Genomic DNA, 24,872 nt, shown 5'->3' on the forward strand with positions numbered 1-24,872 from the left:
CGGTCCCGTTTACAAGAAGTCTGGTCCTTACAGCTGAGAAGTTGACGTTTGAAAATCAAAATACTCGAAAAAATTCAAAAATGCTGTATGAGCGACTGCGTCCATCCTTTTTCATCGTTCCTCACTCCTCACTAGTTCAACAAAGTATATAATAGCATTTGGAATACTGGGGGATATCATATGACACGGAAAAAAAGAGCCAATGGTTGGGTGATCTGCTCGAGTCCTAAGTCATATTTCGAGGAAAGGCTTTACAGAAACGGCGCAAACCTGTTGAAGACCTGATGAAGGTCACAGATGAGAACATTTTCAGAGAGGTGGCTAAATTCCACCAAGAATGTACTCAGCTCACTCAGATCAGCATTGCCCTATGAAGATGATGATGACAGGGATGATGAATTAGGCCAGCAGTCATCTACAGATACCAGAAAATGTGCTTGTACATATAATATCCAGATATCTATTGGGACTAATTGGACAGCAGAGCTATATCTGACCAGTTAGAGCCTGAGTGTGATGGCGATCATGGGCCAGACAATGACTTTGAGGTCTGGCACAAGATTCACGCACAACCATGTGTAGCTACCATGTCCGCAACATCTAAGGTTCCCCTCTTCCATGTAGTCCACCCCCGCTGCAATGGTAGGTAGCCTACCTATGTATGTACCGACGTACCGCTGTAATACATATACTTTTACACCCCCGATGGATATGAGTCAGTCATATGACCGTCACAACGAAGTACGGCGAGTCTTTTCCGCATTCAGAAGGCTAGGATGGCCTCCGAGAATGTGAGTATTGTCCTGATTTTTCTGGTTTCACCGACGCACCAAGAACTCCCCCAATTTCATCGAGTGTCCTCCCATCAGTTCATTTTTCATGTCGTATGATATTTCCCAGTATCTCAAATGCTGTTATGTGCTCCGCTGAACCAGTGGCAAGTAGAGAATACGATGCGAAGGGACGGACTTAGCGCTCTACAGGGTTTTAGAATTTAGAAGTCCATACACTATTATTCTCAGTCGGAACAAGAGTTTCTGAACCAACCGTATATGTGAAGATGCCATTACATAGTACAGTATATGTGTGTGGAGATGATGTCGCATACCACGTTCAAGAGAACGGAAACAGCGCACGTACTATCCTACGTCGAGAACATACTAGTGAGAACGACGGCAACTAGAAGTACTCCTACAGTACATAGATAAACAAAGGACTTGGATTTGGATTCTGAATGGAAACATATCTGGCAAGCTTGAACCACAAAACTCGTTATATTTTGACAACTGTCTGTATCCCTAAAACTTGCTTACAAACGATGATGATACAGGTTGTCATTAGAAGGTACATCCTAGCAAGCAGAACGGAATATTACACGTCAGGAAAGAAGCAGGACAACATGTGAGGTTGAGTTTCTCATACAGTGAATCTGGTCCTGAAACGAATTGCCTCGGAGGCCGGCTTGACTGGAAGGGGCTTTGCTGTGGGTGCGTTGATAGCGAAGGCAACATCATCAGAGAGAGCCTGATCAATACATGCAAAGTACGACACTGTGAACAATTTCAGAAATCAGAATTCATAAGATCGCGCAGATACTTACAAGCCCTATCTCTGATCTCTCGACTCTTGACAGCACCCAAGTGACCAGCGATATTGGATACTAGGTGCTGCCTGTCAGTGTCACTCATTACCTCCCTGTACAGTGCACGCGGCTGCTCAAAGTCAACTGTGGCCATGTAACATGGTCAGTGATGTGGAGTCCTCGTACTTTGACTGGAGACTAACGATCCGTGACCTCGCTCAAATCGAGGAATGCGCCACCGAGCCAAGTCTCGTGCTTGGAAGCCCTCAGATGGTCGTGGGCGTCGCCGTTCGTACTGCCTTTGTTGCGGACGTAGCTCAAAGGTGCGATTGAGCTCTGGTAGTTTGGACGAGCGCCCTGGTTGTTGATGGACATTAGCCCATCACGTTGGAAGTTAGCAACAGGGGCGAGAGGAGCGTCGACAGGGAATCTGATTGTAATTGACGCCAAGGCGGTGGCGATGTGTGTCGGAGTAGGAGAAGAGACGAGACTGCAGCACCGGATCGGCAGTGGGCTCCCAGTAGGGGATGGTATGGGAGGGGGAGAAGGCAGCCTATGAGGAGGTTAATGACTTGCCTCTGTCGTATGAACCTACTTACCTGCTCAATTTCCGCAAAGTAGTTCTGGGGGTTCTCATTCAAGACAAGCTTGCCAACGGGACGCAGAGGATAGTCCTTGTGAGACCAAATCTTGGTCAAGTCTAAAATGTTGTACCGGAAGTTCTCTGCTTGCTCTGGGGTCATCGTTTGCTAAGGATGTGCGTACATAATTCCGCTTTTTAAAATCAGACGAGATGACGGACTAACCACATAAACAGTCCAAGTAGGGTATTTCCCGGCCTCGATGGTCTCGAAGAGGCTTTGAATACCGTAGTCAGGTCGCTCACCAGACAGACGGGCAGCGGTCGCGTTGTCGAGAGTCTACAAGACATATTTCAAATACTCGGGTTATGAGAGTGGGGAAAAATGAACCTTGAAACCGCCATCAGCGATGACGTGGATTTGGGCATAAACGAAGGAAGCATCATCTTTGACAAGCTTGAAAGTGTGGCCGGAATAACCATGCATATTGTGGTAACCATCGGGAGTTCCGCGGTCTGAGAAGAGGATCGTCACTTGGTGGGCAGACTCCGGGTTCTGGGAAAGATAGTCCTAAATTCCGTACCGTCAGCCAAAGGAAAAATGCAAAATAATAGTAATCGGTAGATGGGCTCACCCAAAACATATCCGGATCCTTCAAGTGAGTCTGAGGGTCACGCTTTTGTGTATGGATGAAATGGGGAAATTTGGCCGGGTCTCTGATGAAGAAGACAGGGGTATTATTGAATACCCAATCTAAGTTTCCATCTTCCGTTTTCAGTTTGATGGCAAAGCCACGTGGGTCACGTGCGGTGTCTGCGGAGCCAGACTCCCCACCGACAGTGGAGAATCGAACAGTTGCTGGCACTTTCTTGCCTACGGAGGTGAAAAGTTTGCATGAAGTAATGTCGCTGAGGTCATTTGTCGCTTCAAAGTAACCGTGTGCACCTGCACCCTTCGCATGAACCTGAGCAGTGTTGAGTACGTGATCGCACGGTGACGGAGTTGTAGTACTCACTACCCGCTCAGGAATACGCTCACGATCAAAGTGGGCGAGGAGATCGATGTGGTGGAAGTCTGTCACGCTGTGGGTTCAAACCTGTAGAGTCACGGGTTGTACGACGACATACCCTGCAATAGGAGGGGACCTAAAGTGGCAATGCGCTGAGCAGCATACGGCTCCGCAACAGGAGAGCCGGTGGAGGTAGTGTAGACTGCACCGTCTTTCGCTCCAAAAACCTGTTGAGAAGGCATTATGAGAGTGGAAATGTAACAAGGGAATGAATCTGGAAGAGATGGACGAAAAAAGTATGAGGTGCGGTTCGGGTTATATATGTGTGCAGATGCGCCTGTCTTACGAATGAAGTCAGGTGCTCTCCAAGAAACGTTTTTGAATCGGTAACGAGGTTCCGTTCACTCGGGCGTGGACCCCGGGCTCGTTTCCAGACTGAAGGAGTGAGAATTCATTCCAAAAAGCACTCCCGTAATTTCTCTCATGCCTGGGGCTATTTCGGGTCGCGCGCTGTGCAGATAAATAAGTGAATCGTGAGTGTATGGTGCCAATTGAGGTGAAACCAGCCTACAGACAGTGCCAGGGACTGATAGATTTGAGCTTGGTGTTGCTGACACCCATACTCCCCACATATGGTAGTGACATCATCACTGACTAAACTTGTCACGTGACTGCGCCCAAAGGCGGCCGTTTGGCCTTCGGTCTTGCTCAGCGGCCAGCAATGCGCAGTGATACGCGCATAGGACGTGTACTGTCCTACCCTGCCCCTTACTAACCATGGCATCCAGGCAGAGTTCATTTGACAACCTCACTTTCCCTTGAGTTTGGAATCATTCCCAGCTATCCGCGGGACTCGAATACAACACACAGCATACGTCCCTTTCCCATGGGTCTCTGTACTCTTGGAGTCACAATCATGGGAGCCATACGTGGTAGAACAAGATACCACGCGGAGATTCCCGCGCTCGGACGTGGATCAACATGCAGGCAGGATGATACAGGTGTTGATTGTCACCGAGATATCTCGGACTTCTCAGGTGGGATCTACTAGGTAAATGCATTCCCGCAGGAGTCTGCAGAAATGGTACATTAGCAGTATCTTCGATGGAGCCTTCGGCGCCTTGGCCGTTGTTGCTTACAGGCCTCTAGCGGAGTCGGAACGATTACAACAAAGACAACAATGATACATTAAACTGAGTAATGCATGGGATCGACAGTACTATCTGCACTTGAAATTTATCAGAGGGAAGAAGCGAAGACCGTGAGGACCGCTTGCCGTCATTTTGGGCGTGTCTTTGTAATCTTGACACCAGGTATACTCAGCCTACGCGAGACTGGAGCTTTAGTGAGATCGGACAATTTAGCCTGATCCCTGCATACTGCGACTAGTGGACGACTCAGAATCGGCTCTCCAGGCCTCCTTTGATCTCGGAGATCGCAGCTGACATCTTGAATTTAACGCCAACTCCTGCGCATCGGGCGCCGCAGATCGTTGCGTAGCCATGCGCTGCTCTGATCTTCGAGAACGATTGCTCTTGGAGGAGTCAGAAGGGGGATTGGCAGGAGGTGCTGGCTTGGGAGGTAACGACGACTTCTCAGTAAGAGGTGACGATGACTCCATCTGCCGCAATTTAGCCTCCATTATTGCAATTTTTCTTGAAGTCTTACTAGTCGCGAGGTGAGAAAACGACAAGGATTTAGGAAGATGCACACGGACATTTCTGAACGACCAACCCCCGTGCTCTTCACTATACTCAAAGCCGTCGGTGTGCTGTCGGCCTTTTTGGGTCGGCCTCCATATGACCCACTAATCTCAGAGTTACTTAAAGGAGCTTGGTGCGCAAACGTGACAACGAGTTTCCGACCACGAAGGAGCTTGCCATTCGCACCAGCTAAAGCCCTTTCTGCGTCCTAGAAGCCGATAAAAGAGTGTGGTCAGTTACCCATAGTCGGAATGAATCTTCAAACAGCAAGCATAAGGGAAGTGCCAGTCCATCATAGGATCCCAAAAGTATAAAAGGACACCGAGTTAAAAGGCTGGCATATTACTGAGGCGCAAACGAGACTTACCGCTTCGTTCTCGAACTCGACAAAAGCATATCCGCGAGGCCTCCCCTTGTTGGGCCCCGATTTATGAAACAAAAAGTCGAGCTTCGTGACTTTTCCGTACTTTGAGAAAACCTGGAGTAAGGTGTACCTAGGTTGATAACTGTGAGTTTGCGAGACGGAGATGTTTCCGTTGACTGACTCGTCCACTACCGGACCCAAGTTTCCGACATAAATTCTGTCCTTTAGTAGCTGTGTCGAACGGGAGGAAGATGCCTTGGGCTCGTTCGAAGGCTCGCTTGATTTTGGGTCTGGTACCCACAAGTGGTTCCCCGATGATGAGGTGGTTGCAGTGCCGAGGACGTCAGTGGTACTCATGCGAAACCCTCAGAACTTCCGCAGCGCTAGTGGTTCTGCTAACTGTCAAGTCATGTTTACCAAGTCCAAGCAGATTGTGGTGTGTTACGTCATCCTTTGACACAGCCCACGAGCTAGAGCATGTGCTTTGTCTCCAGGTAAGTAAGACGAATATGTACACGTTGGGTATATACATGTTACAATGGACTCTGACACCTCATTTGACAATAGGACGGGTATACACAGAACTGAGGTATGACAGGGTATCTGCATCGTGTCCAACGGGAGCTTTGGTCAACCTGCTACAAAACCGATGGAATATGAAGTTGTCCTACTGGTAATGATGTCGATGAAATGAAGGTTCTACAGTTTCCCATCTCGTTTCCTGAGCCTCAACCCATAATCACTAGGGCTGACACCCGGATGAGTATTTTCAAAGTGACGTGCTTGAGAATCATTCCGCGATAGCTTGTCCCCGCAGATCGGACACGGCCACCTTGCTTCGTCCAATGTCCCGTCGACCTCTGCTTTACGCTTTAGTACAGGGCATGCAAGTGACTTCTGGTGTCTATCCACATCACCAGCTCGCGAAAAGGATGTTCTACAGTGTGGACATCGAGATCTCGATTTTGATGCAGATTTCAGGTAAGATCGCGATTTTCGTGCCCCACGACGCTTGGTTCTTTGGTCCCCTTTATTTGAGAGCATTTGGCTGTTAGAAGGTACTCGAGGATGCACCCAGCGTGTCGTCGGGATGTAATCGTCGTCATCGTCGTCACCATCGCCTGTTTCGAGCACCCTTCGACGCTTTGCAAGAATACTACAGGGCGATGGAGAACGCAACGGAGGAGACTTCTCTATTGACTCGTCGTTATTCTCCTGCGATGATTGGCTGCCATGTTACCAGCTCCTCCCCCGTGGACGTGACGGAAGAATCTATTGAGCCTTGAACCTCATTCACTGGGGTGGCAGGAGAGGCAGACCGACTCCTGCTCAGAGGTCTTTGGGTCAAGAGGACGAGTTCCTGAAGTCTCAACACCACGCGGCGGAGAAACGAGCTGTGCTTGCATCTTCGAAAATTCCGGAACTGCAAGGCACTGTGGAACAAGATCTGACGCTGGCAGGTCGGTGTGCAGTGTGGGGGAAGAATGGACATTTTCATCGGGAGATTGACACGCCGTACCACCTGGTATGGCTTCCAAGAACGGGTCACCAGCTATTTCGAAAGACAAACTATCCTCCAAGCTGTCGAAGTACGGTGCCGTGTGGTCCATACAGTGACCATCGCCGAACACAATGTCTTCAAAGTAGCTCTCGATGAGAGGTAGGAAGGGAGAAGTTTCAATATCAGCCAAAGAAACTCCATTTTCTGGTGTCATCAACATGGTTGAACACCCCATACTCGTTGGTGACGAGTCAGGGGTCAAGTCAGGAATACACATGCTATAACTTGTTTGTGGAAGGAACTAGGAAAGAAAGATATCAATGCATTGAAGAACATGAGTAATGCACACTGACATCGTCGTCACAACGGTTATGAGTCGCAGATGCGCCACATGGTTGGGAGGGTGCACCAAGAGATTGTGTGCGCACACCAACATCCGTTCCAAGTATGAGGACGTCAGAGCGATTAAAAGGTTTACCCTCTGGGTCTGGTCTGCAATCAGCGAGTGAGATATGGCAGATTCCCCGTACGGGGAAATCATACATGGCTCTCAAACCTCCAACATCATCGTCCATCGGTGGTAAGGAAAGGGTCCGCTCACGACTTGGAGCAGGATCATCGGGGATGTCAACATATTCGTAGACGACATCGATCATGGTGTGTGGGCGGATGTGTGGGTGAACACAGGGGGTGAAGTTTCAGTTGGCGAGGCGCGTCGCGCCGTTCTTATCAGAACATGACCGCGCAAACAGATCGTGTTGACGTCTGCGGGTCCACACCCCTCGTGTTGTACACGCGCTGACAAGGCTGTTCCCCTGCTGCCATTAATCCTATATAAGTTGATCCGGGGGTTACTAGTCACTTTTGGTCACCTACTTTCTATGGTGTCCTCAAGAAGCCATTGAAAGTGGCGCCGAGAAGCTTTCTGTTGCACTGATCTCCGCTGATGGCGGGTCCGATTTGTGCATTTCGAGGGTGTCTCCACTGTCGACAATTGCAGAATTGCATGTGCGGGTTAGTATGCAGAGCCGCTAAGGCGTGTTTTCCCTCAGAAATTCACCGGTGGCGTCCTTAGCACTTTCAGGTTCGTTGGATGCGCCCACAGACCTGTTACCTGCTGCATACTTCAAAACCCGAGCATGCTGATCGTGTACAGCAAGGTCCAATTAAGCTTAGATGAAGTGCTCTGGAAACATGGAACGGATGCATCGCATCAATATAGAAAGTCTGAGGAATCACGATACGGTTTATCGGGGTTCAACGTTTATCGATCGTTTGCAAACCGGCGGCAAAACTCAGGTCAGTGACAGGGAACTCAAAAAGGGGGTACGCGTGACATGTGGATGCTGCTGAAAATCCATTCTGCTTTCTTGAAACCCTTCGAAGGGTTAACACGTTTTTGGTATCCACACTTGAGAATCCAGACCACTATTTAGCCGGGTGAGACGGAAATAAAGGAAAGGCGACAGGGGGAAATATTAACTTGACAGGCCATGCTGCTGCATGACCTCTGATGTGCCAGAGGGGAAATTGGGATATATACAGCAGCACAATTACAGGTAGTGGGCTGCAGTCCGTTGGTATTTTCGTCAGAGTCAAGCTTGAGGTCAGTCCTGACGTCCGTGATTGAAACGCCCTCACAACAAGCATTGTATTTCCTTGCAATTCAACAGGTTGGTTGTAACCGAGGGACCGATGGCGGAGGAGACTCCCTTGTATTTGAAAAAGACCGTTGTTGGTCACTGTCCCCCACCGTTACCCACCCACAGCGCCCATGCCCTTTTGGAGTTCCACGCTGCAGCTGTATGAACCTTGTCCTTCGTGTCTCAGATCACTTTCCCGGCCAAATCGTTCCGCATAGTTCTCAGCCCAGATGCTGTGTCCTGCCTAGAACTTCATGCACGAGAACCTGTAGATCGTCCTCGTTATCTGGTGTTCGCGGGACACGTGAAAATAGACAGCTGTACCGGCTACACAAAACTTGACCGGTGTGGGCGCGAGCTCCGTTCTCCCCCGAATTTCGAATCGATGGAAGAGCCTGCCCCGTCTCTGCTATTGTTGTATTACACAGGACGTTCTGAGGCTATATCCTTTTGTGTAGAGGAGGCTTCGTCCCAGGCGACACTATCGTTGTCGATGTGTGTACAAGGGGAACGGACTTTGTATCCGCCCGCCGGATTTCAGTAGCAATGCAGGCTCTAGTGGATATCATGTGGATGCTCTCCGTCAGCATGAGTCCTCAGGACGAGAAAGAGTGATGCCTATAGAGAGAACTCACTGTCGAGTTTACTCCGCGGAATATCATCAGTAACGAGAGATCAGTAGACCTGGCATTCTCGCCGGTGTCTAAAGAGGTTTCTTTTTATTATCCGATTGTCAGATGACGCTTGCAAATCAAAAGCTTGTCTATCAATGCGGTTAAACCACTGGTTTTCCTTTCGGGGGCGGATTTCAAATAGATCACCGGGGGGCTTTGCTGACGGACCGCCTGTTAAGGCGGGTAGTACCTAGTTAACAGATACAAAAACCAATCTCACTTCGAATCTATGCATGAATGCAGAAGTCGGGAGAAGGATTAGGCCAGAGTAATTGTCTTGTGAAGCGACGAAGGGTGTCGTGATATACAACCGGAGGTAGCGGCCACCGTTCCGTTCAAATCAGAGTTTACATCTTCTCTTGAATTTTTTGTGCCTCAGAATGGAGACCTGTATGTGCGGGATGCAGGACCGAACGAACGGCCGCCTCAGGCCAGCCGATCACGGAGACCTGCTACTGGCGAGCGAAAACGTGTGCCGATGCGGATTCCCATGCCAACTTGCAGACGCTCCCTGCCCATGGAATGGTCACCGGGATAAATTAAAATCGAAACCATGTTCCAATAATTTGATAACTCACATCTTCCATTCAATCGATATTCCAGGATCTGCTGAACATGACGCGGTTGTGTAAACGTACCGAGTTGCCTAATTTGGGTTGGTTAGTGGCAGTTGGTTGACTCTCCAGGTCCTTTGATGTTCGACGCGTCCCAGCGGCATTCAGGTATGAATGTACCGCGTCACTCTCAGAACGCAGAGGTAGCGCGTGTAGCAGCACTGCAAGCAGAGTTTAACGAGAAGAGATGGGTGTGGGTTCCCGACGAGAAGGAAGGGTACCTCGCAGGATGGGTCAACCAAGAAGACGAGGTTACAGCACAAGTGGTTATGTCTGCTGGAGGAGAAGTAGGATTGCCATCTCCCCTCATGGGTAAACAGTGGTTGACATGCAGAGCCCAGATACGACGCGTTCCTCTATATGCTTTATCAAAGATGAACCCTCCAAAGTTTGACCGCGTCGATGACATTGCCGACCTCACATTCCTTAACGAAGCCAGCGTCGTGCACAATCTACGTCTAAGGTACGGGTCAGGTGCTATCTATGTGAGTCGTTCTGTTTTCGCCATCGCACGCGTGACACGTTATCCACTTCGTTCCTGCTTCTGATATCATATCTAACAACATCGGCAGACGTATTCCGGGCTCTTTCTAGTCTCAATTAATCCATACCAAAATTTACCTCTATATACCGACGCAATCATTCAACAATACCGGAACAAACGGCGCGATGAGAATCCACCCCACATCTTTGCAGTGTCAGAGAGAGCATGGGTGAACATGCAAAACGAACACGAGAACCAAAGTATCCTGATTACGTTCGTCAATACCCAGCTTGCATTACAGCGTTTTTAACCGATTCTTGTCCAGGGGTGAGTCAGGCGCGGGTAAAACCGAAAGTACCAAGAAGGTCATACAGTATCTTTCCGCCATTGCAACCGACGCCCATCCGCCGGGGACTTTGCACGCCCACTCTCCTTCCATTCCTTCGTCCGGGTTTCCGAGGGGTACCTCCTCCAGGAGGAAATCAGTTCCGTTTGCTGGCTCGGGTAATTCGTTGACAGCAAAAGGTCGCCTTGGACTTCTGGAACGACAAATAATACAGGCAAACCCAATCCTCGAGGCCTTCGGAAATGCTCAGACGCAGCGAAATAACAACTCCAGTCGATTCGGAAAGTTCATCCGGATCAGTTTTGCGCCTGATGGTAGCATATCAGGCGCCAATATTGATTGGTATTTGCTGGAGAAGAGTCGTGTAGTAGTAAGGAGCCCAGCGGAGCGAAATTTTCATGTGTTTTATCAGCTTTTGTCTGGTGGAACTCCTCTCAAAGGTGCAGCTGCTTGTTGTTTTTGTGGTCTCAGGGCTGATGATGTCCAGATTCCTTACTTTTGGATGGAGGAATTGAGGACTATGAGTTTTTGAACCGAAGTAAGCGAGAAGTGGATGGGGTGAACGATCGGGATGACTGGGATACTCTGATAGTAAGTTAGAGATCATGTACATTGAACCCACGCTTATGTCTCTCAGAACGCCTTTGAGGTGGTCGGATTCTCGCAGGCCGAACAATTCGACCTTTTCCGAGTTGTTGCTGCCATCCTTCACATTGGCAACATCGCTATCACTTCCACGCGGGCTGACGATGCTGTGATGGCAGATCCATCACAAGCGGAGCGCGTCTGCCATCTACTAGGTATACCTGTGTCGGAGTTTACCAAAGCTGTCCTACGTCCAAAAGTGCTCGCTGGTAGGGAGTGGGTCATGCAGGCACGGAACTGGTCAACAAGCTCTAGACGAATTGGCCGCATTATGCAAGACATTGTATGAAAAATCGTTTGGTGCCTTGGTCGATCGTATCAATCGAGCTTTGGATCGGCCAACTTCAAAGTCGACCTTCATCGGCGTCCTTGACATTGCGGGGTTCGAGATTTTCGACGTCAATACATACGAGCAACTGCTCATCAATTACACAAACGAGAAGCTGCAGCAGTTTTTCAACCACCACATGTTTGTACTTGAGCAGGAGGAATACTCTCGCGAAGGAATCGAGTGGGATTACGTCAACTTTAAGCTTGATCTCCAGCCCACCATCGATTTGATCGAATCTACCGGGCCAGCTCCTATCGGTATCTTGAGTTGTTTAGACGAAGAATGCATCATGCCCAAAGCAACGGACCTTACATTCACGGAGAAAGTGCACTCAATGTGGAGCGGGGAATTGCGCCTAGGTGAACAACCTCACCTGGGACGTTCCAAGTACAGTCTTCCAAAATTCGAGCAAGGCTTCATCATCACCCATTACGCTGGAAAGGTGGAATACCGCACGGACGGCTGGCTGGAGAAGAATAAAGACCCCCTTAACGACAACCTCGTCCGTGTCTTGGCAGCATCTACTGAACCCTACGTGGCCTCGTTATTCCAGGACTTTGGAAACACATATTCAGAGTTGCCTTCTTCAAGCGTGGGTTATTCTGTGGGGAAGAAACGGAGCGTGAAGAAGGGTGCCTTCAGAACCGTCGCTCAGAGACATAGAGAACAGCTTTCTCTTCTCATGGCTCAGCTGCATGCCACTCAGCCTCACTTTGTTCGCTGCATAGTCCCGAACACAAACAAGAAGCCCGCGCGTATTGATGTACCACTCGTCCTCGACCAGCTACGCTGCAACGGTGTCTTAGAAGGTATACGAATTGCCAGACTGGGTTATCCCAATCGGCTACCCTTCGTGGAGTTCCGCCAGCGCTATGAAATTCTGACACCAGGTATAATACCACGATGGTTATATGGACGGACGTAAGGCATGTTTGAGGATGGTCGAGGCCCTTGAACTTGATGGAGAGCTATACCGTGTTGGAACGTCGAAAATTTTCTTCAAAGCTGGTGTCCTGGCTGAACTCGAAGAGCGCAGAGATGCTCTTCTGTACGACGTTTTCTCGAAGCTACAAGCAGTCGCACGGAAATTCTCGGCTCGAAGGCAAATGAAGAAAATTCTGAACCGTGCTGTTGCTATCCGCACAGTCCAACGGAATGCTCGTCTGTACGGAGAGCTCAGGGATTGGCCGTGGTGGCAACTATACACGAAGGTATGTCCAAGCTTCAAATCAATTTGTTTGATACCAATCTGGAATTTAGGTACGACCATTGCTCGCGGCTACCCGTAACGACGAGGAATTGCGACGGAAGGAGGTAGAGCTACAACTGATCAAAGAGAGAGCAGAGCGCGACCAGCGCGAGCGAGAGAACTTGCAGAACATGAAGATGACTCTAGAAGCTGAAAAACAAAAGATTGTCCAAGAGCTAGAAGCTGAGCGCGCTCTTGCGTCGGACAAGGATACCCTACTAGAAAGAAGCAAGCAACGTGAGGTCGAGCTGGAAGAGGAGATTGTGGCACTGCACGGAGACTTGGATGTGCTCGACTCTCAGTTGGATAGAGCCCTCAAACTACAGAAGGAGAGCGACGAAAAGCACGAACAACTGCGACAAGCGTTCGACGAAGCTGCAGAGCATCTTGTCCGCCTAGAAAATGAACAAATTACATGGAAGAAGAAAGAGGCGGAATTCGCGGATCTTCTCCCAACGATGGAACGCAGTATTCTACAACTGCAAGAAGACCGAGATGCATTGCAGAAAGTCAACGAGGATGTCACGACGTTATTGTCTCAACGGGAGGAAGACCTAGCTCGGCTCAAAGAACGTGCAGAATCTTCGACAAATGAACTACAGGTCAAGCTCGCAGCAGAACTCCGTACCACGTATGTGTCCCAGCTCATGTCCATTGACGGTATCAGTGATCAATAAATCAGCGAACATCTCTCCGGAAAGGTTGAACAACTTGAAAGAAGTGCAAGGCACACCAAGGACCAACTTGCCGAGCTGACCCGTACAGCTACGGAATATACCTCAATCATCCAACGAAAAGAGGTCGACGTTGCTAATCTTACCTCGGAAGTTTCTGCGTCCAAGACAGAACTTGCACAACTGGAGAAAGAGCTCATAGAACGTCGCGCGCTAGCAGAAAAGCATCAAGCAGAGCTGAGCGCTTCAAAGACAGATGCTAGACGCACCTTAGCTGCGAAAGCCAAACTGCAAATGGAACTGGACGACCTTCGCGCTTTGATGGAAACAAAGACAACAGAAGAAACACGGCGTCGCGAGGCCCAGAAGAGTATGGAGGAGGAGTTGGTTGATTTACGCGGTCAAGTCATAGATCTGCAACATCAACTGAGCGTTCAACGCGAAGCCGCTCTTGAAAAGGAGAGCACACTCACCCTTGAGTTAGAGCGGTTAAGTGGGCAATACAAGCAACTTGAGGCCACATATTCCTCGTTGTTGGAGCGCGAACGGACTTCCAAGGAAAACTCGGCGAAAGCAGAGGCTACGGTCGCATCACTGGAGAAAGTCAAGAGATCTCTAGACTCGGAGATGCAGGCACTTCGCTCTCGACAAATTCATACAGATGGGCAGCTTTCCGAAGCTCTCAGGGCTAAGGAGGTATGTATCCTTAGCACAAATGCCTCCGAAGAGAATGCTCACGTAACCAGTCGTTGGAAAGGCAACTCGTTTCTGCTCAAAGCAAATACAATGAAATCGAAGACACTGCATTACAATTGGAGAGAGATACTCGAGCCCGTGAGCGGCAGCTCGAGACGACCCGTAAGCAACTAGAGGCAGAGTCAGCAAAGTGCAAGCAGCTACAGCAAGCCGTCGCAAACCAAAAGAGGGAGCTGAACCTCGATAAAGATCGCCTTGGTAAACTCGACGCCGGATTGAAGAAGGCTCTGGCAGACCTTTCAGACCGCGAGTGGGAGATAAAGCAGCTAGAATCACGGCAAGAGAAAACCATTGTCGAACATGTGCATGTGTTAGAGAAGGCAAAGAAGGTTACGGACCAGCAGCTCAAAGAGGCACAGGAAGAGTTGCAGAAAAATGCGATCTACATTCGTTCGCTCGAAAAGGCAAAGAACACACTAGTTCGAGAAGCCGAGGACTATGTTCGCGAAACAAAAATGGAGCAAGTGGAACTTCGAGCCATTGAGAAAACTGCGAAGGCCAATGAAGAGAAGGCCCTGAAAGCTCTGGCAGCACTCGAAACGCAGCGCAAGTCCCGAGAGATCGCAGAATCTAACTGTCGCCGGTTGCAGTCCGAACTGAGCGGTCTGAAGAGCGAGTTGGACTTGACCCAAGACCAATTGACGGTGGCACAGCGAGCCAAGACAAGTCTCGAGAACGAACTGGCTAAGCTCGCCGACGACATCGATGTGCAAGATTCTCGCAACGCATTGGTATGTTGTTTACCGTAGGTCACCATCCCGCCGTCTAACCTCTTCCTTAACAGCTTGCCCAGCAGCGCACTTCCGCAGCGGAGTTGGAGGACTGCCGCAAACGCCTCCGAGAAGTTTCTCATTCCAAGAAGCAAGTTGAGAATGAGCTGACCGAAGTACGAAACCAGCTTGACGCTGAAATTACTGCAAGAAGCGAAGCAACCAGTTCGTTGGTACTCATCGGGGGCAAAATATCAACACTTACCAGCTTCCAGGCGCACATGTGCAACTCAAGGTGCAACTACAGGAACTTCAGATCACCTCCTCTGCCTCCCTTGCCAAACAAACAGGTATGTTGAACAATTGGTATACCGATTTGCGACTTCGCTGACAATCAACTCTAGAGTTACAAGAAGCCATTGAATCTTACAGGCAGAAATTGCAAATCACCTCAGACAAGTTACAGGAATCTGAAGCGGCCCGAATGAAAGTGGAACATGCTGAAAGTTTCGGTAGGTTTTAAAATGTTGTTCGAGCTCATCAGCTGACTGTTCTCAGCCCAACGTACATATACCGACTTAGAAAAAGCGCATAATGACCTCACAGCAGAGAGGAAGGCTATTGAGGAAAAGTTGCACGCTACCGAACGCAAACTTAGAGAGCTAGAACATGTGATCGCAGAAGAGGAGCGGGAGTCATCTGAACTTGGTATTCACAGACACAGACTCGTTCACCAACTCCAGGAAGAACGTGAACAACACAAGAAGGATGTGGCAGAGCGCGAGTTTGCCAGCGATCAGACCCGCAAGAAATACCAAGGTAAGATACATGAACCATATTCCGACCCATCATTCATTGGTTCCTTTAGCGGAACTTGCTCAGCTTAGTGAAGGTTGGTCTCCTCACTTCGAGTGTGTGCCAATAGCTCATGTTCCCTAGAACTACAATCACAGCGGGATACCCTGAGCAGGCTCCGCGAGGAGAATCGCAAAATCCACTCGGACTATGATGAACTCCAGCTTCGATTCGACGACGAGGTTTGCAACGGCGGTGCTTGGAAACGCGAGAAGGAACGCCTTGAGACGAAGATCATGGACCTTACGAAAGCTTATGAAACGTCCACTGCCACACAATCTGACCAACAAGCCCAAATTGTTGCATTGCATTCTCAGGTCCGGGAACTCAGGAGCGTACTAAACGATGCAGAAGCCGACCGGGCCATGTTGCAAAAAGCACGCCGTTCGCTACAAGCTGAATTAGAAGGGATCAAATTGGATCATGCTGACGCGAATAAAATGTCATCTGACAGAGAAATGCAGAAGTTGCAACTTGAGAAACTGGATTTGGAGCGCTCCCTGGAGGAACAAGAAGATCGTGTTGCTATGGCGTCCGAGCGCGTGCGGAAGGCTGAGACTCATGCAGCACAAAGCCAACTCGAACTTGACCAAATCCGCCGGGAGAACACGGACCTGGAGAGGAAGAATGTAAGTAAATAAATAACCATTTGCATTGCTAGTTTTTAGACACGTCCACTCTCCAGGCCGTGCTTGAAAAACAAGTCAAGGAGCTAAACGTTCGAATCGTTGATTTGGAGACGAAGGCCTATGCAAATCTGCCCCAGCCTTCTACAACCGTCCGCCAGCTTGAGGCTCGTATTGAGGAACTTACTAAACAGCTGAACCAAGCATCTAGTGATAAGCGACACTCCACTCCGCTCCGCTCTTCGGAAAAAGCGTTCAGAGAAATGCAGCTACAACTTTCGGAATCTGAACGGAAATGCGCAATGCTCGAGAGTGATAGGAAGGCTTCCCAATCTCAAATAGAATCTCTTCGAGAAAAGCTTGACAAGGCAGTATGTGAATTCAACGTTTTAAACCCAAATCTTCACTAGCTCATTCCCGTTCCAGCAATCGCATGCAAACCTGCTGGAACTTTCGAACAGACGACTTGAACGAGAGGCTAAAGATGCCAAGCAATCCACCCTATCGTAAGTTGATTGTAGAACACATCTTTTAAATTCTGAATCTCGGAACAGGCTCGAGCGTCAGGTGGAACGACTTCAGACTCGTATAAGTCGACCAATGTCAGTCGTCAGTGATTCAAGCAATACTGTCGTTAGCTCCACCGCATCTTCCGTCGGCTCTCCGAAGAAGTACAAGGGATCATGACTTCCCCCTCCACCTTTCATTGCATGCTCGATGTTTCCCTGCAGGACATTCTTGTATTTTGATTTGAGGAGCTATATAGTATGTACTCATAGATGTTGTATTCCTGGAGAAGTGGCAAGCGTGTGAATAAATGATGTCAAACATACTTACCTTGTATAGAAACCCTCTATTATATAACCCGGCACCTTCCGTAGAACTGGTAAAGCAAAGTTCAGCCACAGGACCACACTGGAGGAACGCTATCGGCGCGTTGCAGCAAGCGTGAAGTCAAGAGTCGTCGATCGCCATGGTACGCAAAACTCGTCTAACCCAGATGACGTTCACTCTAATCTCTCGTTGGTAGCCTAAGGAAATCCGGGACATCAAAGAATTCATTTCGATTGCAAAGCGGAAAGATGCTACCCGTGAGTTTCATCTCGTCCGTGACCGTGCTTTTGCATTGATGTCTGCTCTCCACATATGCTCCTATAGAGGCCCGGATAAAAAAGGTCGCTGCTAGAACTCCTACTGGAACAGCCATCACCAAGTTCAAAGTTCGGTGTTCACGATACCTTTACACACTCTCTGTCGACGACCCAGAAAAGGCCGAGAAACTGAAGCGGAGCTTGCCACCAGGTATGTTTCTTTTTGTCCGCCTGCGCGATTCGTATTAGGCTCAGTTGGTATCGCGTTTTCTAGGTTTGACCGTCGTGGACGTCGACACGAAGCCAAAGAAGAAGTAGACTGGCAGTTTCCTCACTTCTTTCTTCTTCGACCAGGGGGAGCAAGGAGGCTAGGGGGCCTCCAAGCGACCTTGATATGCATTTAAACATGCCGTATGCCGATACACTGTATGTATGAGTCGCACCACACGAGACATAATATTGCAAAGCTCGTTGAAGTCCAGCCAAGAGAACCATAGTTTGCAGCAGCGTGAACACAGGTCAGTGTAATATATACTGGATTGCCGGCAACAAGACATTTAGTGTGACTAAGGTGACTGTACTTGTACTAAGAGTTGCTTGGATGATTCTCTGCACTGGTGTCTCTCTAGTGCGATCTATTACGGCCCCACTGCTGTGACTTCCAGCTTCCAGGTCGATACTACCACTTTCGTATTCTCGGCCAAATATAAGTTCCAACAAGGTTGCAAGGAGTTGAAACCCATCTAGTGCTGGTATGGGCAGCATATTTACCAGATACAACGAAAGGTTGATCAGTTTCATGTATCTTGAACGTGCATCAGTAGGCGTCCATATGAAGAGAATAGGCATACTCCACGAAGTCTACGATGTAACGACGAACCCTGTTAGAGATTAACGGAATGCGTGACCTGAACGTGCTGACTTCCACTGAAGCAGTACATACTGTATCAGCCTAGCCGCCTTCGCGTTTTACGGATCGCGCACCTTGTTCCCATATCTCTCTCCTAGGTCCTTTCCAAAGTACGACTTCCTCGCTACCGTTCAGACTGTTCGACAACAAGGTGATTCGTACAAGCTGTTGTCCGCGCCGCGGCATCACACAGGACGACAGCGGCGTACAGCCCACTGAAGCGTCACAACGTGCCAAATCCCCAGAGAGGACCGTGACCGCATCTAAGCTGTACTGATCGCTTGTGCCGTGCATCAACACGAAACAAAGGCGACTGTCTGTCGATTGGCATTTAAGTGAACCTAAGAAAGGTTCGTGTGAGAAGCTGCGCGTCTGCTCTGCACCCCCGACTAACTTGACGCATTTGCTAATCCGGAGTTTTCGAAACACCATCCTCGAGTGACCACAGGGGTAGACGGAGACAACAAAAATTCGTCCCACGGATCGCTGGTTGGCGCGCTTTCTGTGACGCTGAGCATTGTATCGTCCAGCATTGTGACTATGGCGCCCGATGGTATATAACTCTGCAGCGGTGAGCCCTGTAAAAATTCAGCTTAAGCAAGTAAAGTGTAAGAGACACCACGAACAGGATGGACTCCAACGACCACCTTCCCTAGACGCGAAACATCTTCAAACAAAAACTCTGACAAGAACGTGCTTATTTCAGTCCATGTGACCAAGTACAAGAGACACCAGAATGCGAGATTATGAAAACAACCCGCAGCCGCCACTTGCAGGCGGTCTACTGCCCGTAATCTCTCGAGTCGGACCACAGGCAAAACAACAAAAACAGAGGGAAAGACGACTGTAACGGCGAAACCTGAAAAGAGGATGGGTACGTGTCGTCTAAAACGCGAGCTAAGCGACTATGAATGTGAATGAATCATTGGTTACGCACACCGCTGCAGCAATAGCATGGCCAACTTCGTGGACTACCTGGCAGATACATAGCGCCAGGAGGATAATCGGAAAGTGGCCGAGTGGGACTGTCACACCAGGTATCTGCGAAACAAGGAAATTTGCGATGAAGGAGAGGGTTCATATGAGACCATATACATACAATCGCTCGAACAGAGAACGCGCCACTGTCGACTGGCGTCGTAACAGGGATTGGTTCACCGACACCACCTTCAAGATTTCGCTTGACCAGTGAAGTGGACGAGCTATTGAATGGTGTCCAAACCACGGACATGACCAAGTTCGCCGTCATAGACCAAAGCAGAAGGAGCGCCGCAATCATGCTAATGATACCGACCATGCTTCCTAGGTTATACAGATGCAATAGAGCTCTCTTAATTCGTCGGAACTCATCTGAAGACAGTGACTTGCATAGCCCATCGTGGAGCGCGTTCAAAGCATCGGTCTTGACGCGAAGGTGGAAGTTTTTGACTGCTACCTCCACCGTTGGTTTGCGCACCTGGGAGAAAGGAAGGAGCTGCCTAGAGTTCCTTGAGCAGTGCTTCACGCCGTAGACGACCAGCCAGAAGTAAAGAACCCAGAAGGCTGCCAGAACAAGACTCATGCCAGTGCCATGCCAGTGAGCTCGTCACCGTCAGCAGTTCGACCAACACAGCCACCACTGCCATGCGCCTTCCCCGACGCGTGCCATGGGCACATACCAGCGAACTAGAACAGGTCTGTGCGTGGATTTTTGCAGACAGGGACGATGTAGAATCAAAAATATTGGCTGTTAACAGGGTGAGTGGGGCTTGTCTTTGTTCGCCAGCTCGATGCCATCTCATATCCCTACAAGTTGTCTGCCTGGAAGGCGATCACTGCACTTCCTCATGCCCTGGAATCCACCCTGGCCATACTGGTCGTGCAGCTCCAGGACAGTCCGTCCCAGTCTTCATTTGCTGCTCTGAACCTTCGTCTCGCCTATGCGTCCACAATCATACGCATGGTGAATGGCCTGGTCGACCCCCTGCAAGTAGGAGCATTCGCAAGGTCTATAGCGTCCATAGCTGCTCAGCTTGGTCTGCCATCTTGGCTCGTTGAACTCAGACATGCAGCTACCCACGAAGACCTGCCCAGCCTTGAACTGCTTAGAGAAGCAGCTCGAGAGGTAAAGTCGAGCCTCTACCCCGCACATCTGACAACCATGCTTAGTTTTGTAATCTGCTGTCTTAGTCTCTCTCGTGGCTTTTCCACAACTACTTTCAGCCCACGTTGAATCCCTCCGCCCCTCCGCCTCCTTCGGCTGCCCTGCGACCGATTACGCCACTGCTAAGGGCATACAAGCAACTTATGAAAGCTGTGACGCGGGACGCATCATTGCGCAAACGACAGCAGGGTGACATTGACGCTATCATACGTGACATCGAACGGTGGATAGCGGAAGCGATGGTATCAGCGGACCTCGTCAACGACGCCGTCACATGGGGGTTTGACGAATATAGAGAAAGCTATCGAGGCAGTGCCAACTTGAAGGAGAGAGCTGCCTTGGAACCTCTTTGTGACGCACTTTTCGATGTAGGCGCTCTGGTTCCCTTAGCCAAGAAGTGAGTATGTTCTATCAAATGATGAGTGCATGTTAATGTTCCGCAGAAAGAGACATGCTCCTATGGACCCATTCCTTCCAACAGCATCCTCAAAAGCGGTATGGGCTCCACTGCTCAATAAACTTCGATCGCATCACCCAGTCTTGCCGTCGGTGTTTATAAATCGCGCAGTCTACTCATTACTGGGAAACTGGCTGCAGCCAGATCCAGGAACGATAGCGATCGAAATAGAGGTTGAAGACTCGCCAAGAGATATCACTTATGACGAATACCTTGCGAGATGGGTTGTCTGGGCGATCCAGACTTGGGAAGAAACATCCGATGGCGAGAACCAGCTGAGGAAAGAACTCCTCCTTGCACTCTCACCGTCTCTCGTACCCGGAAAGTTCGCATCACCTGACAAAACTACAATGTAGGCTACCACAACTTCATGATTATTCGTCTAACAAACGCATTTCAGTCTAACCACGCTGCTACGAAGTGTCACTTCCGGCGACAAGGAGTTGGAGAGTGTTGCCGACCTCATTTTCGTTGCTACAAAGAATGTTTCAGCGGAGGTACGATCCACGTATTGAGGTGTCAACCGGTTAGGTAACCATATAACAGACATGGAATTTAAGCAATCTCGCACAAATGGATCATCGTCTTGAAATTCTGTCCTCGTTCGACATTACCATGGAGGACGAGGGCGAAATAGACCCAGCTTCGCCCAACGTCAACCGTACAAATCTTCCAGAAGCCCAATCCCCAGGTTGGACGCTACTAGACGTCAGAAGCGGATGGAAATCATGCCCCATCGGTGTGTATTATCAAAAAAGAGGGGTAGTAGAGGATGTCCCAATGTGATCATCGGGTCAAACAGGGATCTGTGAAGCAAGGAACCATTACAGTACAGAGACACCTCGCGAGGGGTTGTCAACGTAATCTCATCAAGTTACATGATAACACAGCAAGAATTTTGCTAAGCGGGTGGTTAGGTTGGACTCAATATGTGAATGCAACGGCAGGCCCACCTTCTTAGCGGTCTTGTAAAACATCTTACTCTGTGCAGAGAGTGCATTGGATCGTTCCACCAGGTTATCGAGCTTTTCTCCGCGTTGCAGTACCGACTCTATCGTCTTGTGCTGATGGAATGACAATTATGAGTATGGATGTTAAAAGGAAGTATTCGGGGGCACAAACCAAAACTATCTTCGTCTCATCTAGTTCCTGTTGTACTCTCATGATGGCATCTGCCTGCCGCGGATCCTGGTACTTGGTGAGGTACGTCTGGATGTCCGGGAAAGAGATAGATGCAGGATTAGAATAAGAAGATTGGGAAACTTTAGCCGTGAATTCATCCAGAATCTTTGTCAGGAGAGAGAAGGCAGGCCGAACGGGGTATTCTTGGTCAGTGATGATGATGGCTGCACTGGACATGTCAGACAGCGTATACAGGTCTGGAAGAAACGCCCACCTGCCAGTTGTTCCGCGCCGCCGCGGTTGTACACATGAGCGAAATAGTTGTTCTCCTGTACACTCTGTCGTTGGCCCTGAGCAGTTCTCTCGACGACTGTCTTGGAGAAGAATGACAAGAACTCTGAGACCGACCCACGTTGGTAGAATGAGAAGCTGGAAACGTCGACCGCTGAACTGAGGACTACAGAGGGTGACGAAGGGGGTGCACAGACAACGGACAACGAGTAGACCTTCATTGTTGGCTCCAAGGAGTGAATGAAGGACTTGGTGGCCTGTGGTAGTCGAGAAGTCCACGGTTCAATTTTGCATTGACGCGTTGACACACCATTCGTATGGCGTTGTTTATTGTTATCTTTCACCACCTATGTACTACACAGCTCAGAATACAGTATGCTGATTGACGTGATGCAAGGTATATCGTGACCTCATAAGAGATTAGTAGGCAAGAGTGTAGGTTCAGGTCGTGGGTACGACTCGGAGGCCGGATGATGCGTGTATGTTATGTAAGCGAGAACACTGCCGCAAGGCCTTGCGCTGCGCTGTGCCGACTCTGCGAAGTTCAGTGCATGCTCAATACTGGACTTGGATGGCACACAATCAAACGGGTGTCAATGGATACGGAGTCAAGCAGTGTTTGTCCCATTAGTATATCACTGGCTGACTAGCTGATGTTGCTGCAACACAGATCCTCCTGAAGATGTCCTTCGTGAGGCACTCCATCAGTATGCCAAGGAACGACTCACGGTGCAGGAACGTTTGGCAAGACTGAACTCTGAGCTCCAACTTACTGTCAAGTTAGGCCAAGGATTTGATTCCGTCTATGCTATTAAGCTGACACTACCATACTTTTGGCAGGAAGTCCCGGTTGCATGAATTAAACAAGCAGTTTGACGTTCCAAGTCCACGAAAGCCACCCCCAACTGATATTGCAACCAAAGCTGTTCTGGAGAAAGTTGCGAATGATGTCAACCAGGCAAATGGAGTCCGAACGATCACATCACTTTTGAGTAGTGAAGGAATGCCCCTGCCTCGGTGTGACCCTTATGTATCATACAAACATTCCTTATGCATTTATTTATCTAGTGATTTTGTATGCACTGTGCTTGCCTGCCATGCACCAGATGGGTTGAATGCATGGTTTCCTCGTGGCAAGCAAGTTCGCCGATCAACCTTATCGGCTATTGGGCCAAATCACCAGCATCATGTGGATGGTTTTGTGAAGTTGAATGCACAGGCTTTGCGGATGGGCAGTGTAGGACTTGACATATATGGGATAAAGGACCAATGGAGTAGTTTTCTTCTCCATCTTGTTGTAGTTCCAAACCATCAGCTTGCAGTGACAATTGGCCATGTGCACCTCGACTACATCACAAAGTACATGGGTCAGTGTTATGCTTGTTTCCCTTGCAGTTTTGTACTCAATATTGATGTGGAAGCAATACCTCCGACATTTGTTACTGACAGAGGCTCAGAAACAGGTATCATTTTTGCCAACCAGACAGCACTGTGGTATATTACAATTCCTTAGTTCACTGCTAATAAATATACTAAACCCTGCTTGTGTATGCTAGCATGGTTTTTGCACCTAACATCGATGCCAACCAATACCTGCCATTCCAGTTCTTGAAGAGTGTCCATAATACACCCATTGAGGGCTTGTGGCACTGGTTTCTTGATACAAAGGGTATTAATGTAAAAATTTCGCTACAAAGCAGACTACATGATGGAGTACATCACCCAAATAAATCTCTTCACAAGTGTGTTGCTTCATTCACTACCCATATTTTTCTTTACCTGATGGATGGCATTGCCATTAGGCAACTCTTCTACTGGCTCTGGCCAAAAATTTTGCAGGGCAAATTGGATTCTTTTGTGGAGTCATCAGTAAATCACTTTTGCTAGCCAGAGCTGTCCAGATTCCCTAGGACTACCAGCTCACAAAGTGGTCTACTGATGGTATTGGAATAACCACTGCATTCACTACCAGAAATGAAAATCCAATGCTTCAGGTACCTCTCCATGACATGCATTCACTCTCCCAGCATCACAAGGTGGACAGGACTGCAAGATCCCCATTACCCAAGATGTGATTGATGCACTGAGGCATGAAATCCCAGTTTTGAGAGATGTGACAATGTGTTGGGTAAGTGAAGAGTTTGGTAATTTGGCTGAAAGGATCTATGAAGAAATTGGATGTCCCAACTTCATGCTGCATGGAGGCTGGGCTATTTTTCAACAAGTGGAGGAAATCCTTGTCAATGAACGTCAGGTTGATGAGCTCTTATAGGAACACATGTCTGTATTTACATTGATTAGCTATTTCACAGATCAGAACTTAATATGAGTCTGAGATGTAGCAGCATCTCTGTGGTCACAACTCCACATGCAACAAAATGCTACTCCCATTTTAGCAACACAAAGGATATCACCAGCCATGGAAATAACATACATGGAAACTGCAGGCTTGATATGATGTACATAGAATTTTGATCCGTCTGCATATGAAGGCCACATGTACTGCACAAT

The 24,872-nt window shown here is 48.9% G+C and overlaps 11 protein-coding genes across 11 annotated transcripts; 6 read left to right on the top strand and 5 right to left on the bottom strand.

The window, feature by feature from the left end:
- Positions 1 to 1,069: 1,069 nt before the first annotated feature.
- F5J12DRAFT_795469 (catalase-like domain-containing protein) lies at positions 1,070 to 3,760 on the bottom strand. Its single transcript, XM_051744069.1, has 11 exons — positions 3,291 to 3,760; positions 3,179 to 3,237; positions 2,798 to 3,127; positions 2,554 to 2,733; positions 2,389 to 2,502; positions 2,182 to 2,331; positions 2,074 to 2,135; positions 1,786 to 2,012; positions 1,601 to 1,726; positions 1,423 to 1,550; positions 1,070 to 1,351 (listed from the first exon to the last, which is right to left on the bottom strand). The coding sequence occupies exons 1-11, from the start codon at positions 3,412 to 3,414 to the stop codon at positions 1,310 to 1,312; spliced, it is 1,542 nt and encodes a 513-aa protein (XP_051604616.1). The 5' UTR covers positions 3,415 to 3,760; the 3' UTR covers positions 1,070 to 1,309.
- Positions 3,761 to 4,813: 1,053 nt separating this feature from the next.
- On the bottom strand, positions 4,814 to 5,596 carry F5J12DRAFT_712671 (uncharacterized protein; the record flags this gene model as incomplete). Its single annotated transcript, XM_051740776.1, has 3 exons — positions 4,814 to 5,083; positions 5,243 to 5,369; positions 5,421 to 5,596. 3 exons carry the CDS (start codon positions 5,594 to 5,596, stop codon positions 4,814 to 4,816), a joined length of 573 nt encoding a protein of 190 aa, XP_051604617.1.
- A 65-nt stretch (positions 5,597 to 5,661) lies between these two features.
- F5J12DRAFT_795490 (uncharacterized protein) lies at positions 5,662 to 7,558 on the bottom strand. The gene is made up of 5 exons (XM_051744070.1): positions 7,284 to 7,558; positions 7,094 to 7,232; positions 6,631 to 7,041; positions 6,480 to 6,599; positions 5,662 to 6,454 (listed from the first exon to the last, which is right to left on the bottom strand). The coding sequence occupies exons 1-5, from the start codon at positions 7,394 to 7,396 to the stop codon at positions 5,939 to 5,941; spliced, it is 1,299 nt and encodes a 432-aa protein (XP_051604618.1). The 5' UTR covers positions 7,397 to 7,558; the 3' UTR covers positions 5,662 to 5,938.
- A 2,144-nt stretch (positions 7,559 to 9,702) lies between these two features.
- On the top strand, positions 9,703 to 11,912 carry F5J12DRAFT_178635 (P-loop containing nucleoside triphosphate hydrolase protein). The gene is made up of 6 exons (XM_051738248.1): positions 9,703 to 9,958; positions 10,013 to 10,156; positions 10,244 to 10,428; positions 10,481 to 10,941; positions 10,989 to 11,092; positions 11,139 to 11,912. Exons 1-6 carry the CDS (start codon positions 9,752 to 9,754, stop codon positions 11,433 to 11,435), a joined length of 1,398 nt encoding a protein of 465 aa, XP_051604619.1. The 5' UTR covers positions 9,703 to 9,751; the 3' UTR covers positions 11,436 to 11,912.
- Positions 11,913 to 13,588, top strand: F5J12DRAFT_178656 (P-loop containing nucleoside triphosphate hydrolase protein). The gene is made up of 3 exons (XM_051738249.1): positions 11,913 to 12,688; positions 12,738 to 13,357; positions 13,428 to 13,588. Exons 1-3 carry the CDS (start codon positions 12,389 to 12,391, stop codon positions 13,480 to 13,482), a joined length of 975 nt encoding a protein of 324 aa, XP_051604620.1. The 5' UTR covers positions 11,913 to 12,388; the 3' UTR covers positions 13,483 to 13,588.
- A 2,824-nt stretch (positions 13,589 to 16,412) lies between these two features.
- On the top strand, positions 16,413 to 16,857 carry F5J12DRAFT_713094 (uncharacterized protein; the record flags this gene model as incomplete). The annotated part of the gene is made up of 2 exons (XM_051740808.1): positions 16,413 to 16,718; positions 16,774 to 16,857. Coding segments are annotated over 2 exons (390 nt in total), but the record flags the coding sequence as incomplete, so codon positions are not given.
- A 362-nt stretch (positions 16,858 to 17,219) lies between these two features.
- F5J12DRAFT_795505 (ribosomal protein L38e) lies at positions 17,220 to 17,924 on the top strand. Its single transcript, XM_051744071.1, has 4 exons — positions 17,220 to 17,323; positions 17,378 to 17,438; positions 17,506 to 17,649; positions 17,713 to 17,924. Exons 1-4 carry the CDS (start codon positions 17,321 to 17,323, stop codon positions 17,754 to 17,756), a joined length of 252 nt encoding a protein of 83 aa, XP_051604622.1. The 5' UTR covers positions 17,220 to 17,320; the 3' UTR covers positions 17,757 to 17,924.
- Positions 17,925 to 17,951: 27 nt separating this feature from the next.
- Positions 17,952 to 19,952, bottom strand: F5J12DRAFT_795509 (uncharacterized protein). Its single transcript, XM_051744072.1, has 7 exons — positions 19,448 to 19,952; positions 19,286 to 19,389; positions 18,975 to 19,233; positions 18,743 to 18,926; positions 18,423 to 18,689; positions 18,290 to 18,365; positions 17,952 to 18,243 (listed from the first exon to the last, which is right to left on the bottom strand). Exons 1-7 carry the CDS (start codon positions 19,907 to 19,909, stop codon positions 17,958 to 17,960), a joined length of 1,638 nt encoding a protein of 545 aa, XP_051604623.1. The 5' UTR covers positions 19,910 to 19,952; the 3' UTR covers positions 17,952 to 17,957.
- F5J12DRAFT_795512 (Las1-like-domain-containing protein) lies at positions 19,953 to 22,076 on the top strand. Its single transcript, XM_051744073.1, has 6 exons — positions 19,953 to 20,085; positions 20,141 to 20,452; positions 20,518 to 20,888; positions 20,935 to 21,300; positions 21,349 to 21,445; positions 21,495 to 22,076. The coding sequence occupies exons 1-6, from the start codon at positions 19,972 to 19,974 to the stop codon at positions 21,732 to 21,734; spliced, it is 1,500 nt and encodes a 499-aa protein (XP_051604624.1). The 5' UTR covers positions 19,953 to 19,971; the 3' UTR covers positions 21,735 to 22,076.
- On the bottom strand, positions 21,823 to 22,582 carry F5J12DRAFT_712469 (snare protein YKT6; the record flags this gene model as incomplete). The annotated part of the gene is made up of 4 exons (XM_051740764.1): positions 21,823 to 21,849; positions 21,902 to 22,012; positions 22,071 to 22,294; positions 22,345 to 22,582. 4 exons carry the CDS (start codon positions 22,580 to 22,582, stop codon positions 21,823 to 21,825), a joined length of 600 nt encoding a protein of 199 aa, XP_051604625.1.
- A 256-nt stretch (positions 22,583 to 22,838) lies between these two features.
- On the top strand, positions 22,839 to 24,856 carry F5J12DRAFT_795520 (uncharacterized protein). Its single transcript, XM_051744074.1, is given in 8 exon segments — positions 22,839 to 22,978; positions 23,032 to 23,140; positions 23,202 to 23,855; positions 23,918 to 24,103; positions 24,164 to 24,230; positions 24,253 to 24,256; positions 24,389 to 24,633; positions 24,643 to 24,856. 7 exon segments carry the CDS (start codon positions 22,843 to 22,845, stop codon positions 24,631 to 24,633), a joined length of 1,401 nt encoding a protein of 466 aa, XP_051604626.1. The 5' UTR covers positions 22,839 to 22,842; the 3' UTR covers positions 24,643 to 24,856.
- Positions 24,857 to 24,872: the final 16 nt, after the last annotated feature.

The sequence above is a fragment of the Pisolithus orientalis genome, assembly GCF_024613125.1.
Source record: "Pisolithus orientalis strain OTSU chromosome Unknown F5J12scaffold_2, whole genome shotgun sequence".
Taxonomy (NCBI): domain Eukaryota; kingdom Fungi; phylum Basidiomycota; class Agaricomycetes; order Boletales; family Pisolithaceae; genus Pisolithus; species Pisolithus orientalis.